The sequence below is a fragment of the Stylophora pistillata genome, chromosome 2, assembly GCF_964205215.1.
Source record: "Stylophora pistillata chromosome 2, jaStyPist1.2, whole genome shotgun sequence".
Taxonomy (NCBI): Eukaryota; Metazoa; Cnidaria; class Anthozoa; order Scleractinia; family Pocilloporidae; genus Stylophora; species Stylophora pistillata.
The window spans coordinates 44,367,378-44,384,446 of NC_142520.1; the positions used below are offsets into that span (position 1 = coordinate 44,367,378).

The window sequence follows — 17,069 nt, forward strand, 5'->3', positions numbered from 1 at the left end:
TTTTTTCAGGTCTGATTTTTCGCTATTGCTCAAATAGCGCTATCTACTGCGAGGATTGTATAATTATATTAATTAGTAGAAATAGTGTTCGTTTTAGATTGCTTATGAATGATTATTTGCATATTTAAGTTACACACGGCCCGATGGAAGAGGATATATTTAATGAAATTGATACCGTGTATAAATAAAGCTTATGTATGTTATGTATGTATAGTTCACCACTAAATTTTCTCCGATTGTTATTGGTTTAAATTGATCACGTGACGCTATCAGCCCATAGTGCTTGTCCGCGGAAAATACTCGGTAAGGTAGTACTCATCCGTGAAAAATTTTGAATGGTTTGACGACCGCGAAGCTAGGCAGATCGGAAAAACAGTGACTTTTCAATTCTGACAGGTATAACGTATCATTTAGCAAATGTACGAGTACAATGTCTTGTTTTAATGTCTCGTCTTGTTTTAACTTAAAAGTAATTTTATTGTATTTAATTTGTATGACAACTGTACGTATCTTTTAGCTCATAATATAGTAAACTAATGCAAAACTTACAACTGCAGTAATATTTTAGTAGTAATGCAATCTCTTTTATTAGCTTACAATGTGTAGTATTTACTTATTTATTACTAATACCCGCCAAGACTAGCTAATGCTATATGCAGGTTGTGTAAATTGGCTTTTATTTTCCATGAAATAATAGTAAAACAGTAAATACTAATTAGTAAACGGTACGGTTGCTAATTATTGACATTTGTGACAGGCTGTACGCATGAATAAATGTTTGATCAATCTGCATTTAGTGTGTTTTGACTGTTTATCAACTGGCGCGCGGAAGAAAATTTAGTGGTGAACAATAAAGACAACAGAGTGCTTACGTCTCGGAAATATCGGTCTGATAGTTGCCCCTTAGAAATTTGATGTTCTTAAAACTAGCATATTTGCCCTCGATGCTTCGCTTCTCGGGCAAATATCTGTTTTACGAACATCAAATTTTCGCGGGACAACTATCAGCCGATAGTTCCTGGACAGACTGACACTCTATTGTTAAAAGAGAACATGGAGTTAAAGTTGTGGAGCTATCTGCCAGTTTGTAACATGGCGGACCAAATCTCAAACTTTTCTCTCGGGTTTTTATTCGACCCAGATGTCCTCTACGACCTAGAAGACGAAGATAAAACGAGCTATTAGCGTCCATCGATTTAGAGGCTATTGTCAATAATAGTGCGACCTACCCGTTAGTAAGTTATGAAAACAATGAGCGAGGCGGCAACTTAAACAAGCAAAGATTTGAAAACATGTCAAGTGCCGCAATAGACGACATATTACAAGAGCACAAAAAAAGAAAACCAAAAAATTCACCAAATGGGCTATCCGAGTTTTCGAAGGTGAGTTTTTTTGTTGCAAAAATATAATAAATACAATATGAAAACCTCGAATAGGGCGGGCGCACATTTGCTTGATCTTCTCGCCAAAAAAGACAATCAATGAAAGTGGATAATTTCAAGATTGGCTAGCACACACACGTTTCTAACCAACAACTACAACTTCCTCTCGCAAATGAACACCAAAACACCGATAAAAGTCTTTTTTTTTTATATGACATCCTTTTTTTCCGTTTTTTTAATAGCTTGGTGCAGTGAAAAAAAAAGTGGCCAAGAACCTCCAACAACAAAGAGTTTGACCTAAATCTCCGCTAATTTTACACAGAAGCACGAACAAAACATGGTGCATTGTATTCAAGGTCATCCCTTCTTGGATTGCGAAGTGCAATTGAAAGATACCTCAACAATCCGCCATTTAACAGGGGATATCTCCACATCAAAAGGCACAGATTTCCAAGGGGAAATGACAAAACGCGGAGCCTTACTCCATGGAGTACCCAATGGAATACCTCAATGGAGTACCCCTCAAAATCATGTAGTGGTCGAATAAAATACTTCATAAACATGGTAAATCTTATAAATGTACATATTTTTAGTAAATACATTTTGAGCTTTCCCGCTCACCGATTGTCAAATTAAAGTTCTATCCATCCCAATTTTTTGGGGGTAGGGGGCTCTCAGTCTTACAGCTTCCCCCATTTTGGTTTTCGCGCTGTGTAATGACTTCTTTGACTGGAAGATAAAAAAAAACTTGATACGATGAACAAAACTCACTGTTTCGAGTTCTGCACGAGGTAAAATATTTAAACTTACTACATTTTCCAAATCAATTGCCCAGTCGGATTATTTACTGACCCATCGGTGTTTTTATTTTTTGTTTCTTTGCATGTCTCAATTTTATTACGCTACAAATAGAAGGCGAAGAGAAGGTCAGTTTAAACACACGAATTACTTTTTTTGTCCTGGCTTTTATCCTCATCGCTTCACACAATTACGAAACCCACGAGGCCTTTTGTTAATAGATTGAACGCCAAACCTCTTAGAGACGCCCTACCTAAACAAGTATCTTGAAAGACGTAATACCTGCTGCCGAATGAAGGATGACCGTACTTTTGGCCTCTTGATGATTATAAATAAAGATGGTACTCGGCCTATCAACGAAAACGTTCATGGATTACATTTAAGCCTTCTATTTGAAGTGGCCAGCAGTTCAATGTTCAATTCAAGATGGCGGTCACTTCGTGGACTGTGTCTAACTGTGACAATCATAGAGCTGGCAAGCGCAAAATACATTAAGATATGTACAGCGAAACGATTTACCATGTTTATAAAGTATTTTAACAAGGAGCCCTACTCCATGGAATAGGGCTCCGTGTTTTGTCATCTCCCGATTTCCAAGCGTCAAACAGGCTCCTCCGGAGTCAGATAAAGCTAATAAACGGGCGCGAGAACAAAGAAAACTCAAAACACAAACCTCGAATTCTAGTAGCAGATTTCCAAAAGATGAAGACGTAAAATGAAATCCTGAGAGATAATCCTTGGGATCTTCTACGGAATATCTGGCTTCACATAACCTTGTGCTGGTGTCGTCCAGGACGCGAAGGTCTACGACAGTTGACGAAGCAAAGTTTCAAGTTCTTGTTAGATGACAACGGACGGGAATACGTTTTAATGACCCATGACGGGGCTATTAATTAGGAACCATGCAGGGGGGATTGAAAAACGCTTCCCCGCCGGTAATAGACTAACTTATGACCATTCGTAGGTGGTAAAAAATTCCAAAGAAGCAAGGATGGAGCGTACGATGGAAAACTCCGATTTCGGAATTGTAATGGCTGTCTGTATATCGGATTTTGTTTCTATAAGAACCTCCTTCCTTTAAAGTATGGGGTGACATTCGCAATGTTTTAAATTCCAGACTTTCTTCCAGACTTCCTTCATTTTTTAGAAACTAAAAAGTGAGGAAAACGAAATAACGATTTAATTTCATTCTTTAAGTTGGACGCGTGGCTTGAACGAATTGAACGAAATATGTGATATAAGTTTTTCTCTTTTAACTTTGTATTTATTTAAAACAACAGGTGTAAAAATCTTTACTTCTGTGTGGATTAATTCTCTTCTGCTTAATATGCAGATAAATGCGATCAGTTTCTAACAGAGTAAAGGGACAATCAACATTCAGGTACTAAACATAAGAGCTTTATTACTTTCAGTTATTTTCCTATATATTAGTTTAATTCAATTCCCTCTCGCTTCCTATACTCTAGAAAAATTAGGTTTAAAAGTAATAGGCATTTTTTGGTTGATGACAAATAATCTTCTTTGGCTGCACAGATGTCGATACTTTTGATAAATTTATCACAATATTTATTCCGAACTATTCTATCTCCCGCATGGTTTGCATTTTTTTCTTAGTGTTTGTGATTCTCATGTTATTCCTTTGATGCATATTACGCCGTCGTTTTCTGCGGAACAGAGACACGGAATAACTGAAACATGAATATTTTCTTTCATCACTTTTATATTATTTCTCAGAATTAAATTTTTCCTTACCAAAGCCGGTATATTTCAGCAATAAAAATAGTAAGAGTTAAGGATAATGATCGACATAGAAAAGGTCTGAATTCTTCGACATATAAGAATGTGTGTTTTGTGGAGATACTTTACAATGGAAATGGAAATTCTACCGAAAAGGAAACATGTTTCTTTTGCGTTTTTCCAAGTTTGACGTAAATTTGAAAGTCAAATGAACGAAAATTAGACATGGAGCAGTCAGTTTGTAAACTATAAAACAATGATATTCACAGAGTAACGGACATACAGTTATTAAAAGTAAAAGTTTACCACTCATTAAGAAATTGTAAAACAACAGACGAAAAAGAAATTAAAGCAGTCTATCTGTGGGGGAAAAAAAAATCCTAAATCTGTTATTCTTTTTACCTGAACATATAGATAGCGCATAATGCATACAAATCTTTTTTCTTTGTAATTTCTTTGATGATGTGCCATGAAACATTCACTGCAAAGTGCAATTTCTCCTTCTATCTTCAATATATGTTATAGAAACTAAAGCGGATTGGCTATGAGAATAACGAGACTGGTTAGACCTCAAAATTGCAACACTAACATTTCTCCTGCTTTTCTACATCTTAAAAATTTATAAAACACTTTTAATAGTTTCATGCGACGTTCGCACCATAAATGATATAACAAGATGACTTATGCATTTCAAAATTATAGGGAAGAGATCGAAACATCTGTTCTTTAAAGAGCAATGGGCATTCCTTGCCACTAAAGAACGAATAGTGACGGTTTTCGAATTACTGATGAATTTTGAAATTGATGAATAACCTGGCTATTTTATTACGAGCTCTTTTTATCCAAACGCGGCGAGCTTTCCTTCTTTTATTGCTAGATATCCACACTATCAGTACAGATGTCGATCTTGTTTATGAATATATGCTCTGTGTTCTGCTTAAACATAGCTTCTAAAATATTTCCTCACAGCGAAGTATGTTTAATCAAGTTGATTTCTCTCAGTTTTTGACCAGAGTATCTGTGACCTATGCTCTAGATGTGCATTTTACGCCTAGCTAGCTGTCAAAACAAGGACAACACAAAAATTAGTGAAACTTGAATAAATTTATGACAAAACTTTAACTAATTCATGAAAATCTCATTTCCCCCACTAACATCGCTTTATTGTCAAGAACAATGGTGTTGAGAAGTTTGGAAAACGATCAAACTGATCGAATAAAAAAGTCAAATAATACTTACGTCAGAGAACAAAACAAGAAGCAGGCAGCTTGTAAGAAATAAGAAAAAAATAACAGCTGATTGGTGGATAAAAGGATAACTAATCCACAACGCTTGGATTTCAATTTATGTATTTCAAAATTCTAAAGATATCATAGAAAACACTACAGGCGAAATAAGAGGCAGTTTGTTGATAAGAAAGAGAATTCATACCATGTTCTCCATTTTTTTTTACTTCATATGATAAATACACGATACGAATACAATATTTTAATTTGCGCAACTGTTAGGATTTTGTTCAGCGTTTCAAAAGAAATAAAAAAGCACCGTTATATTTGTTTAGAGGTTGTAAAGCACCAAACAAGGTATGGAATGTGGAGAGTTCTCCTTGTTGCAGGCCTTGCTTTCGTCTGATATGAGGAATATAATATGCTTATGGAAATTTATCTCAATGCATTTGAATCAAAATATATTTGTTATCGATCGCCATGAATTACCAATTAATTTTTTCGTATGATGCACGATCCTCGCAGTAGAGAGCGCTATTTATGCAATAGCGAAAATCAGACCTGAAAAAATTCAGGCCTGTACGGGATTCGAACTCTACTGAGAGGATCGTGCATCATACGTATTTAATACCGCACTTCAAAATATCTGAACTTCATATATACATTGTATCTGATTTATCATCACGGGTTTATTACGAATCAACTTAACGACCTGTTCCCAGTTGGCTTGTTATCTCAATTGGTAGAGCGCTGCACTAGTATCGTAGAGGTCAGTGGTTCGAATCCCGTACAGGCCTGATTATTTTCAGGTCTGATTTTCGCTATTGCATAAATAGCGCTCTCTACTGCGAGGATCGTGCATCATACGTATTTAATACCGTAGTTCAAAATATATGAACTTCATATATTCATTGTATCTGAATTATTTTTTTAGCGGTTCATTTCGTAACTGAATTCTAAGCTAATAGCTCAGTGACTACATTAAAATTCTTGTTTCTCACTTCGGTACGTTGTTAAGTGGTCTTTTAGTGAGAACTGAGAGAATTAACGATAAAAACCGACGTTTCGGTGTCATCATGACGCCATTGTCAAGGAGAAATAAAAATTACAAAATTTGCGGCAAGGTGTAACACTAAGTTAGCATAAATATGTTAGGAGCTAATTATACAAATACTTTTGCGCGAATTGAATCGCTTTGCACGTTCAGAGTGGGTTTTAGGTCTCTGATGAAAAGCATTTCGTTCACAGAACAATCGAACTTGTTACTACATTTTTTCAGAATGCTAAAACGTTTCAGTAAGTATTTCGGGACTTCGTTGTGCCGTTTGTGGTAGTGTTTATATATTTAAGATGCCTTTCGTTTAATCATATCTGTCGCTCTCAATACGGTAGAAATGTTAGATTTGAAAGCAGTAGAAATTTTTTGTTCTTAACAAATTAGCTTCTTTGGTTGTACAGATGTCGATCCTTTCGATGAGTTTATTTTTGCTATGGTTGTCACCACAATATCTTAAATATTCTAGCTCCCGGACTTTTTAAAAGCAACGTACCTCGATTCGCTGATTTTTCTTTTCCTAGAAATGCCTGAGACCTTTATTTTTTTGACATAGCCCTTCACGTGATCGATCAAAATCGCATTTCTCCTTACCAAAATCGGTATATTTTTAGGAAAAATGATGTTGAGAATTCAGGATCATTTATGATAGACTCGGAAGAGTCCAGATCCTTCGACAAAGACACAAATCATTAGTAGTAAGTGTGAAAGTGTAGTGTGATCGTCCGGGTGAGTGTAGTCCTGAGAAGGACTGTTGTCGATGGTAGTGACTGACGTTTCGACAAACTGTGCGGAGGTCATCATCAGAGTCCAGTAGTAGCAAGACACTCGGTAATCCATTAGTAGCAAGACACTCGGTAATCCATTAGTGGCATGACACTCGGTAGTCCATTAGTGGCAAGACACTCGGTAGTCCATTAGTGGCAAGACACTCGGTAGTCCATTAGTGGCAAGACACTCGGTAGTCCATTAGTGGCAAGACACTCGGTAGTCCATTAGTGGCAAGACACTCGGTAGTCCATTAGTGGCGAGACACTCGGTAGTCCATTAGTGGCAAGACACTCGGTAGTACATTAGTGGCAAGACACTCGGTAGTCCATTAGTGGCGAGACACTCGGTAGTCCATTAGTGGCAAGACACTCGGTAGTCCATTAGTGGCAAGACACTCGGTAGTCCATTAGTGGCAAGACACTCGGTAGTCCATTAGTGGCAAGACACTCGGTAGTCCATTAGTGGCAAGACACTCGGTAGTCCATTAGTGGCAAGACACTCGGTAGTCCATTAGTGGCAAGACACTCGGTAGTCCATTAGTGGCAAGACACTCGGTAGTCCATTAGTGGTAAGACACTCGGTAATCCATTAGTGGCAAGACACTCGGAAATAGTTCACAAGAATGTGTACTTTCCATTCGGTAATTTACATTGGAAATGCTAAAATTTTATGCAAACCGGCGGAAAATTGGAACTCAAATGTCATCAAGCAGTCAGTTTGTGAACGATGAAAATTGTCTTCACCGAGTAACGGACATGATCATTTGAAAAAGAAAAACTTTAAATATTGCTTTTCTTCGATTTACCTAAAATTTTGAAATCAAACCTTTATACCTTCTGTTATTAAGGGGGAAGGCTGGAAGAAGTAAGGAAAGCATGTTTGAGAGAAAATATTAACTCATTTGACAAATATTTTCCCTTATATCAAAAACGTTCGACACGTTTTTTGATTTTATAGTGTGCAACAATTAGTACAGTGCAGTGATCAAAGTGTAACTTCTCTTTCTACTTCCAATACAATGTAACCGGTCGGTTGGATGCAACCATTAAGAGACTGTTTATTTTGAAGAGCATTCAGTTGGACAAAAAAAATTTGCAAAACTGACGTTTCTCAAACTTTCCTAATAATCAAAGAATGCTTTAGAATAGATTTCTTGCGACGTTGTAGCTCGAAAAGGTTAAGAAAAGATGACTGGTTTATTTTGAAGTCATGCAAATTAAAGAAGAGAAGAGATCAGAGCATCTGCCGCTCGAAGGAGCAGTGGCCGCTCTTTTGCCAAAGAGAAAGAATTACAACGGTTTTCTAATTGCTGCAGATACATCTTAGGCAAATAAATAACCCAATTACCCACTTATTTTATTACGAGGTCTTTTTATGAAAGCGGTTAGCCATCTTTCTTGCATCATGACTAACTTGTCACTAAAGATGTTCATCCTGTTGATGAATATGCAATGTATTTTTACAACAGTTGAACCTATAACATATTTCTTCACCAATTCCACCACAACCGGTATTGTATACCTTTTCGCTTTTAATCTCAGTAACTGTAAGTTGCGCATTAAAATGCGTTTTACACGGTGTTAAAACATTCGGGATAAAAGGAAACAATTTGTCATTGACAGCGCGTGTACTCTGCTAAGTCTTCCAAAACTTTAAACATCCCATTGATTTTCTTGGTCAGGAAGTTGTAAAACACCTTATGGACTATGAGAGGTAGTTCTTTTAACAGGAACCTTATTCTTACTAAATTCAATGAGCACCTCGCAATTACTCATCTTTTCTTTCGTGGAGGAATTAAACATACACGAACATCTGTTCCTATTTGAATAAAAACAGTTTTCTAGAGTCTTTCTGAAGTATGCATTTCAAATGTTTGCCTTGTATCCACATTGAAAGATTTTGAATTCCAAAATAAGTACTTCAGCCTTTAGTAAGATTAAGTCATCAACATATCATTTTTGCTTTCAGTAATAGAACATTTTCGAGCAGACGCCTAGTCACAACAAAGGAAGGCGTCGAAGCGGGTAGTCAGTCCACGTCAACGTTCTAAAATAATCAATAAGTGTATTAGAATTCACCAACAATCCGAAGCAAGCAAGTTTGATCTTTTTTCTCTGGCTCAGTATAATTACAAGAGCAAAAGGTAACCGAACAATAGTACCTGAATAAGATTAAATAAGTGCTAAATGTAAGAATATTTTTTTGCAAACGGTTTGAAAGTCAATTAGCTATAAATCAAGAAAAGAATGCTGTTGTTTCATTTGAATTAAAAGGGAAAACAATACTGTTTATTTTATAGCGTTTCATTTCGTGAACCACTTTTAGGATTGACCAGTCGCCTCTAGCTGCACATTGCTTCAGAAAAGTTCTCGCTTGCTAAAAGTAAATACCCATATTGTAAGTAATTTGAGGTTGGTTCGAGTTGGATTTAACGCATTCATCGTCAAGCGCAACAATTTTGTGATAGATGAAAAAAAGGAATAAAATGATTCTGACCTTTGTATAGCTTTTTATGCTTTTTATTTTTCTGCTCCTTTTTCCTAATGGTTGAGTCATGCAAAGGTGTATTAAATGTCTCTCTGGATCTGAGTTACAACTTCTCGAAGATGGTGGTCGTAAGTTGAACATTCTGTCAATAGATTAGACGTGAATTAAAATTTCGAAATAACTTTTTGAAACTAAAGTGTACTACTAAATGTGAACAAGAGAAATTCATGTTAATACCCCTCTATTTTTTTCTTGTATGTATTTTGACATGGAGTGTTTTTTTTTTTTTTTAGAAGAGATGGCTTTAGATGTGTTTTTTACTGAATTGCACGGAAGGCAGTTAGTCCTTCGGTGACAGAGCCGATCTTCTTTGGGCAAGTTGTATATTTTACGGTATACGGTACCAAGTGATGACTTAATTTACTTATCAAAATCAATGGAGCTACCAGTGAAATACTCCATGCGAAACTTTGTCCCTCTACTATTATAATCATGGAATAAGAAAGGGAAATGTTGAAGACACACAGATCGGCCTTTTAAACTGGTGAATGCAAATGATATCAACTGAATTTGAAGTGCCCAATATTTTATGGTTGCACTATTTATGTTTGTCTGTTTGAGCTCTTCTGTTCCACTTTCAGCACCAGATTTAATTCAAACACCTTTCTTTTATTCTCAAGACTATTACGGAGTAAGTTCATGCTTTGATAAACAAAGGAAAACCAATATCTAACACAGCATTGCTCTGAGCATCCCGTACTGTGCATAAAAATCATGTAATCAGGCAAATAAACGTGCGCGCATTCCTAGAACACGGTATTGTTTCTCAATAAATGGACCAAAATCTTGCAAAATCTTAGTGTACAAGTTATCCCCTTTAAATTTGAGAAATTAAAAAAATAATAATTATAATCGAAGGGAAAAATGATGTAGCTAAAAGAGTGCACGAAGCCCGTTTCTTGAGGATGCAAATTATGACCTTGAAAGCAACGAGTCTAGGAACGTTTTGAGTCGATGGCGTTTAAAATTGCGTGATTTTACCACAAATTACATATAAAATTGGTACGTACTCTCGAGAATTTCTTCCAACAAGTTCTTTTCAAGTGGTTTTCAAAAACTCTTGCTTTTAGCTACTGGAAAATGTACGGGGAACCGATGAAATGACCCGCGTGATTAGTGTCAGTACAGATATAAATGTATGTTTGGCCCATCACATCTCTTTAACAAGCGCGGTGACCTATCTTTTTTTTATTTATTTATTTTTTAAACAGACATTGGTAGAGAAAATTTAAGGAAAGTTAAAACAAATGGTTCGATAAATGTTCTCACTTCAGAATTACATTTAGTTGACCCTTACGAAACTAACTTATATCACTTCTTTGTTAATAAGTTTTTCGACTTTAACGGAAAGGGAAAGACTGCTCATGGATCTATGGAAGTAAGATCACCAACTCGATAGGAGTTCTACTCAAGAGAACTTGTGTATGAATTAAAAAGTTGGGGAAAAGGACAAAATTTAGTACTTTAAACTTTACTTCTTCAGCAAACGAAGTGGAAGACATTGTGATGGTATTCTCAATGGTCAAGTGGAGTTTCATCCATGTTTTCTGTAAGCACTTCAGTCGTACACAATAGTTGTCTAAAGTGTTGGCTATCACGATGTACACTACAGTGTTGTCTGATGGGAACAGAAAGGAGCCCTACGGGTAGTGTTAGTGCGTAGGAAGGGAGATAATGAGTGTGACCCTAGCAGACTTTTCTTGGTCCTTATCATTTAGCAATTCTTTATGTCAACTATCATTTCTTTTGGTGTAAACTAAATAATTGATTTCTTGCAGTTGTCGCAGTTCTGTTGAAGTATTCTCTGCGAGTACAAGGATGGGAAAGAGTCCCTCGGTTTAGGGAAACACATGTTCTCTGGGTTCCAAAAGGGAACTACGTGCAACTGCGCTTTACCATAAGCAACACACCAAACCTTCCACTACCATGTCTGGGGGGTTTCTATCTTGAGATTCGTGATGGTAACAATCAGACAGCCAATGCTCTTGGTGTATTCTGTGGGGAGTACAGAACTGGCATAGAGCTTTCGGCCAGTGGACGATACATGTGGTTGAAATTTTTTCCGTATAATCGCTATAATTTCACTGCATTCTTCACTGGTAGATCCCTGAATGAAAAAGGCATGAGTTTATCTTCTTATACTTTTGTAATTATTTAGAACGACAACTAGCCTTTTAATATAGATCAAATCGTATTAAGTGGTTCTAATAACTCTGATATCACTCGTACGTTTTCTTCTGTAGTAGAGCTTATCATAATTTGCTAGTTAAACGACTTCAATTCCCAGGTAAACACGAACAGTCGAACAGGCAGAGCGAAATATAAAAAATGGTAAAAGAGGAAGATAGAGTTCCTATATTAATTCAGCCTGAACAATAACTTTTGCCAGAATTAAAGTATCTTTTTTAAATATGCACGCAGAATGTCTTAATTACTTCATGCTCATAATTTTCATGGTTTACTATTCCAGTATACTGTATTAAGATTGCTCTTACAATTAATTACTTTTATAGACTTTTTTCTGATCCATCTTTCTGTTTAGTCGCACCAATTATGCTCGAAGTACCGAAGACGCAGTCTGTATCTCGGAAGAGAAACTCCAGCTTGTGGTGCCCAGTGGAAGGTGCGCCAGCTCCATACATTGTATGGAGAAAAAACAGAGTTGTTGTCCAAAACAGTACCAGTGTAAAGTACGAGCTTCTTGTCACAACAGAAAACAATGTGAATTACAGCTGCGAGGTACGAAGAGCTGAAAAGATATTAAAGAGAGAGATCAGCCTCAGGATTGAAGGTGAGTTGCTTTCATAATTTTTCAGGAGAACTGTGTCAGTTTTTTCATAATTGGATTGTCTTAGCGTGTATTATTTCAATTTTTTTTCTTTTCCAAGCAAGCAATTTGTTGTCCCTGTCAAATGTTGACGAGGTTGTTCTAAAAAGAAAAAAAAAGAACACACAAATGGAAGGAGAGGGAAATGTCAAATTCATACGCCGAATATATATATTTTTTTCTTCTCAAATGGCTATTTCATGGCTTTTAAGAAAAATTCACTACTAGAAGAAGTTATTCCAGAGTTTGCCGAATTCGAAAAATTTAAGTTAAACCCCTGAGGTTTAATTTGGGCTTTTCGATTCATTTTGATCTCCCCATCCTAAACCATGCTCGTTACTTTTAAGGTAATTGCTAGAATCTACCTCTTCAGTGGTTGTCTACCTTAGCAAATTAACATTCAAGATAACGTTTCATTCTATTTAAAATTTGAAGCTTTCGATGAAAACCTCCATTTTAACAGTTTTTCGTCTCACATATTTAGAGTGCCCAGATCCTTGTGAATGTAACACCTTCAATGGAACCATCTTAATTGTAAATTGTAATGGAAAAAAACTTTCTTCATTTCCATGGAAAGTTCCACTCGCTGCGGTAAAATTGTGAGTATAATTAAACCAGTTTAAAACCGAAGGAGAATAGAGCCAACAGAAAGCTTCAGTCGCCTCTCTTTCCCATTATGTCTCCCTCCCAAAGAAATGCCTCTCAAGTTGTAATCGGACTCAGGCCAACAGGTTTCCGAAGGATTACTTTGCATGCAACACAACGAATGGTCAAGTCATGGGATTTCATTTGGATTACAATCTGCAACACAGAATTGGGTTAAACCTCTTGGGGTCTTTGAAAGAAAATAACCTGGAAACATTTGGCTCCAGAATAAAGCATTTCGCTCAGAGTTGATCCTCTCCCATGAGCTGTTATGTGCAATGCGCATGCCACAAATCTCGTATATTAAAGACCTGCGAGTAGCTGAAAAACATAAGATGAACATTGATCATGAAAGGTTTGCTTATTGCGATAAATCGGACATCGTACAGTCGGAGCCTTTACATTACATTGCAAGTGGCAGTAATTTAGTGAAGTGGGTCAAAGAAGCTCATGATATACTTAATTAGTACTTAGTACAGTTCAGTAAAGGCTGCTTATGGTTCATCTAGGTAGGTCTTAGCCAAGTTTCGTGCGGCACAAAACAACATGGAGGACATATATTAGTAGTATAGGACTTGGGGCTCTCAGACCAAAACACCAAAAATGGTAAAAAATCAAGCTTTACCAAAGCAATTTATATCATTCTTCAACCGATTCGCAGCGATTCATTTTCGGTAGGCTCAGGACAACTTGATTTTCACCCTCTATAAAACCAAAAATAGTGAAAAATGAAGCTCTATCAAACTGTTTTGTATTACCATCAACCCTTATTATTCACAAGTTTGATAAAAAAAACACTTAAAGAAAACTCACGTTAACAAAATATGAAGGAAATTATGGAAATTCTAAACAAAATAGAAAATCAAAATACACTTAAAGAAAATTCACGTTCACAAAATATGAAGGAAATTATGGAAATATTGAATACAGAAAATCAAAATACACTTAAAGAAAATTCGCGTTTACAAAATATGAAGGAAACTTTGGAAATATTGAATACACAAAATCAAATGAAACAAAAATTATCTAACCAATATATAGACATGAATAGAAACGAATTACAGAATCTGACAAAGGATCAACTAGTTGATATAATCATGAATTTAAGACCTGTTCCAAAATATCAACCCAAAACATTGAAGCGTAAATTTAAATTCGCTCCACAGTTCAAAAATGTGAAACAGATGGCTCAAGATTATGAAGAAAACATTATCAAACCACCTATTCCTCTACCAAGAACAAAAAAGCCTGTTCCTCTACCAAGAACAAAAATCAATGAGACAAATAAGGCTTTGAAAGGATATACTAAATCAGATGAAATAAACATAAAAAATGATAAAGATCCATTACTTCAAATGCAAAGCACAAGATTAGCTGTTGGTAAATATCTTAAAAAGGTATTAGGCAAAATGAAAGGTTTCAAATTCACAGAGACGATGAAAATTACCTTTGAGAAACATATTGGTGATGAAGTTCAAACAAAAACGGCATACTTTAATAGCAAACCCCAAACAATAATAAATGGAACAGAAATAGTAGACTCTTTAAAATTAACAGAAGAACATATAATATTACAAATCGCGCAATGGATTTCTGAAGGATCTGGTTGGCGTATTCAATCAGTTGATAATCACTACATAAATATTGTGAAATATAATCCAACCAAAGGTTCATCTTACATTGAACTTCCATCAGAACTTAGACATTATATGAAAGGTTTGATCAATCTGAAAAATACAGATAATGAATGTTTCCGTTGGTGCCATATAAGACACTTAAATCCACAAGAGAAGTATCCTGAGAGGATCAAAAAAGTTGACAGAGCTTTTGTTGAGAAATTAGATTACACAGGAATTGAATTTCCGGTGACTATTAATCAAATCAACAAGATTGAAAAACAAAATAAAATCAACGTCAACGTATTTGGTTATAAGAATAAAGAAAAATACCCAATATACATCAGTAAGGAAACGAATAAAAATCATATGAATCTTTTATTAATAACAGAAGAAAATAAGAATTCACATTACATACTAATTAAAGATTTTAATAGGTTTATGTATAGCCAAACTAAACATAAAGCGAGAAAGCACTTCTGTATGTATTGTTTACAGTGTTTTAGTTCTGAAAGAGTTTTAACTGACCACAAAGCTAATTGTCTCCTAATCAATGGAGTTCAAGCTGTTAAGATGCCGACTAAAGACCACAACATATTAAAATTCAATAATCATCATAAGCAACTACCACTTCCATTTGTAATCTACGCTGACTTTGAAGCAATAACCGAAAAAGTCCAAGGTTGTCAACAAACTGATGTAAAATCTTTCACTGAAGCTTATCAAAAACATACTGACTGTGGATATGGCTACAAAGTTGTTTGCACTTACGATGACAAGTATACGAAACCTATTCAAATATATCGTGGCGAGAAAGCTGTTTATAAATTCATGGAACACATGCCTGAAGAGGTAAGATATTGTAAAAAGATTATCAAATCCAAATTTAACAAACCGCTTAAAATGACTGAAGAAGATGAAAAAAAATTTCAAAACGCTGATACATGCCATATTTGTGAACAGAAGTATACCAATGAAGATATTAGAGTGAGAGATCATTGTCACATCACTGGAAAATTCAGAGGCTCAGCTCATCAAGACTGTAATTTGAATTTTCGGATCAGTGATAAAATACCTGTGATATTTCATAATCTGAGAGGTTACGATTCACATTTCATTATGCAAGAAATTGGAGAGATTGTTAAGAACAACAGATATACAAACAAGAAAGGAGAAGAATGTGAAATGAACATTAACGTAATTCCAAATAACATGGAAAAGTATATGGCTTTCATGCTTGGAAATAATCTCACTTTCATCGACAGTTTTCAGTTCATGAGTTCTAGTCTTGATAAACTAGTCAACAATCTGCCTAAAGAAGCTTTCAAATATACCTCAGAACAATTTAAGAAAACCAAATTCGAGCTCATGACTAGAAAAGGTGTTTACCCTTATGATTACATGGATAGCTTTGATAAATTCGATGAGACAGAATTACCAATAAAAGACGAATTTTACAGCATACTGAATAATGAACATATCTCAGATGATGATTACAAACATGCTCAGAATGTATGGAAAAAATTCAAGTTAAAAACAATGGGTGATTATCATGATTTATACCTCAAATCTGACATATTGTTGTTGGCTGATGTGTTTGAAAACTTCAGACAAACTTGTCAACAATATTATAAACTCGACCCTTGTCACTATTTCACAATCCCTGGGCTATCTTGGGACGTTATGTTGAAAATGACTAATATAAAACTTGAATTAATGACTGATATTGATATGTTTCAGTTTATTGAAAAAGGAATGAGAGGTGGTACAAGTTATATTGCGAATCTATATGGAAAAGCAAACAACCAATACATGAACGATTACAATGAAAATGAACCATCAAAGTATATTATGTACCTTGACGCAAATAATCTGTATGGTTGGGCTATGTCACAATACCTTCCGACTGGTGGATTCAAATGGAAGAAGATTGATAAACTCAACCTTGATTCATATAAAGAAAATAGTAAAAAGGGATTGATACTAGAAGTTGATCTTGAATACCCAAAAGAGTTACATGATTTGCATAATGATTATCCATTAGCACCAGAAAAGATTAAAGTCACGCCAGACATGTTGTCACCATACAGTAAACAAATCGCCGAGAAATTTAACATATCAACAGGTCTTGTATCAAAATTGATTCCAACATTGTCAAACAAAGAGAAATACGTTCTGCATTACCGAAATCTTCAGTTATATCTCGATCTTGGAATGAAATTAAAAACTATCCATAGAGCGCTTGAATTTAATCAGTCACCCTGGTTAAAACAATACATCGACTTTAATACACAAAAGAGAACTCAAGCTAAGAATGTTTTCGAGAAAGACTTTTTCAAATTAATGAATAATTCTGTATTTGGAAAGACGATGGAAAATCTTAGAAAGCGTGTTGATGTAAGACTCATCACTGACAAGAATAAGTTGTTGAAATTAGCATCTAGACCAACATTTGTGTCAAGTAAA

The 17,069-nt window shown here is 35.4% G+C and overlaps 2 protein-coding genes across 2 annotated transcripts in view; one reads left to right on the top strand and one right to left on the bottom strand.

The window, feature by feature from the left end:
* The window catches only part of LOC148739741 (NAD-dependent protein deacetylase Sirt6-like), a 170,772-nt gene that overhangs the window by 23,784 nt on the left and 129,919 nt on the right, over window positions 1-17,069 (bottom strand). The window lies entirely within an intron of this gene.
* The window catches only part of LOC148739746 (uncharacterized), a 47,698-nt gene continuing 42,682 nt past the window's right edge, over window positions 12,054-17,069 (top strand). Inside the window, exons 1-2 of the mRNA XM_088750055.1 lie at window positions 12,054-12,306; window positions 12,827-12,941. Of these exons, the coding sequence (XP_088606181.1) occupies window positions 12,069-12,306; window positions 12,827-12,941 (353 nt within the window). The 5' untranslated portion in view covers window positions 12,054-12,068. The remainder of the gene's footprint in view (window positions 12,307-12,826; window positions 12,942-17,069) is intronic.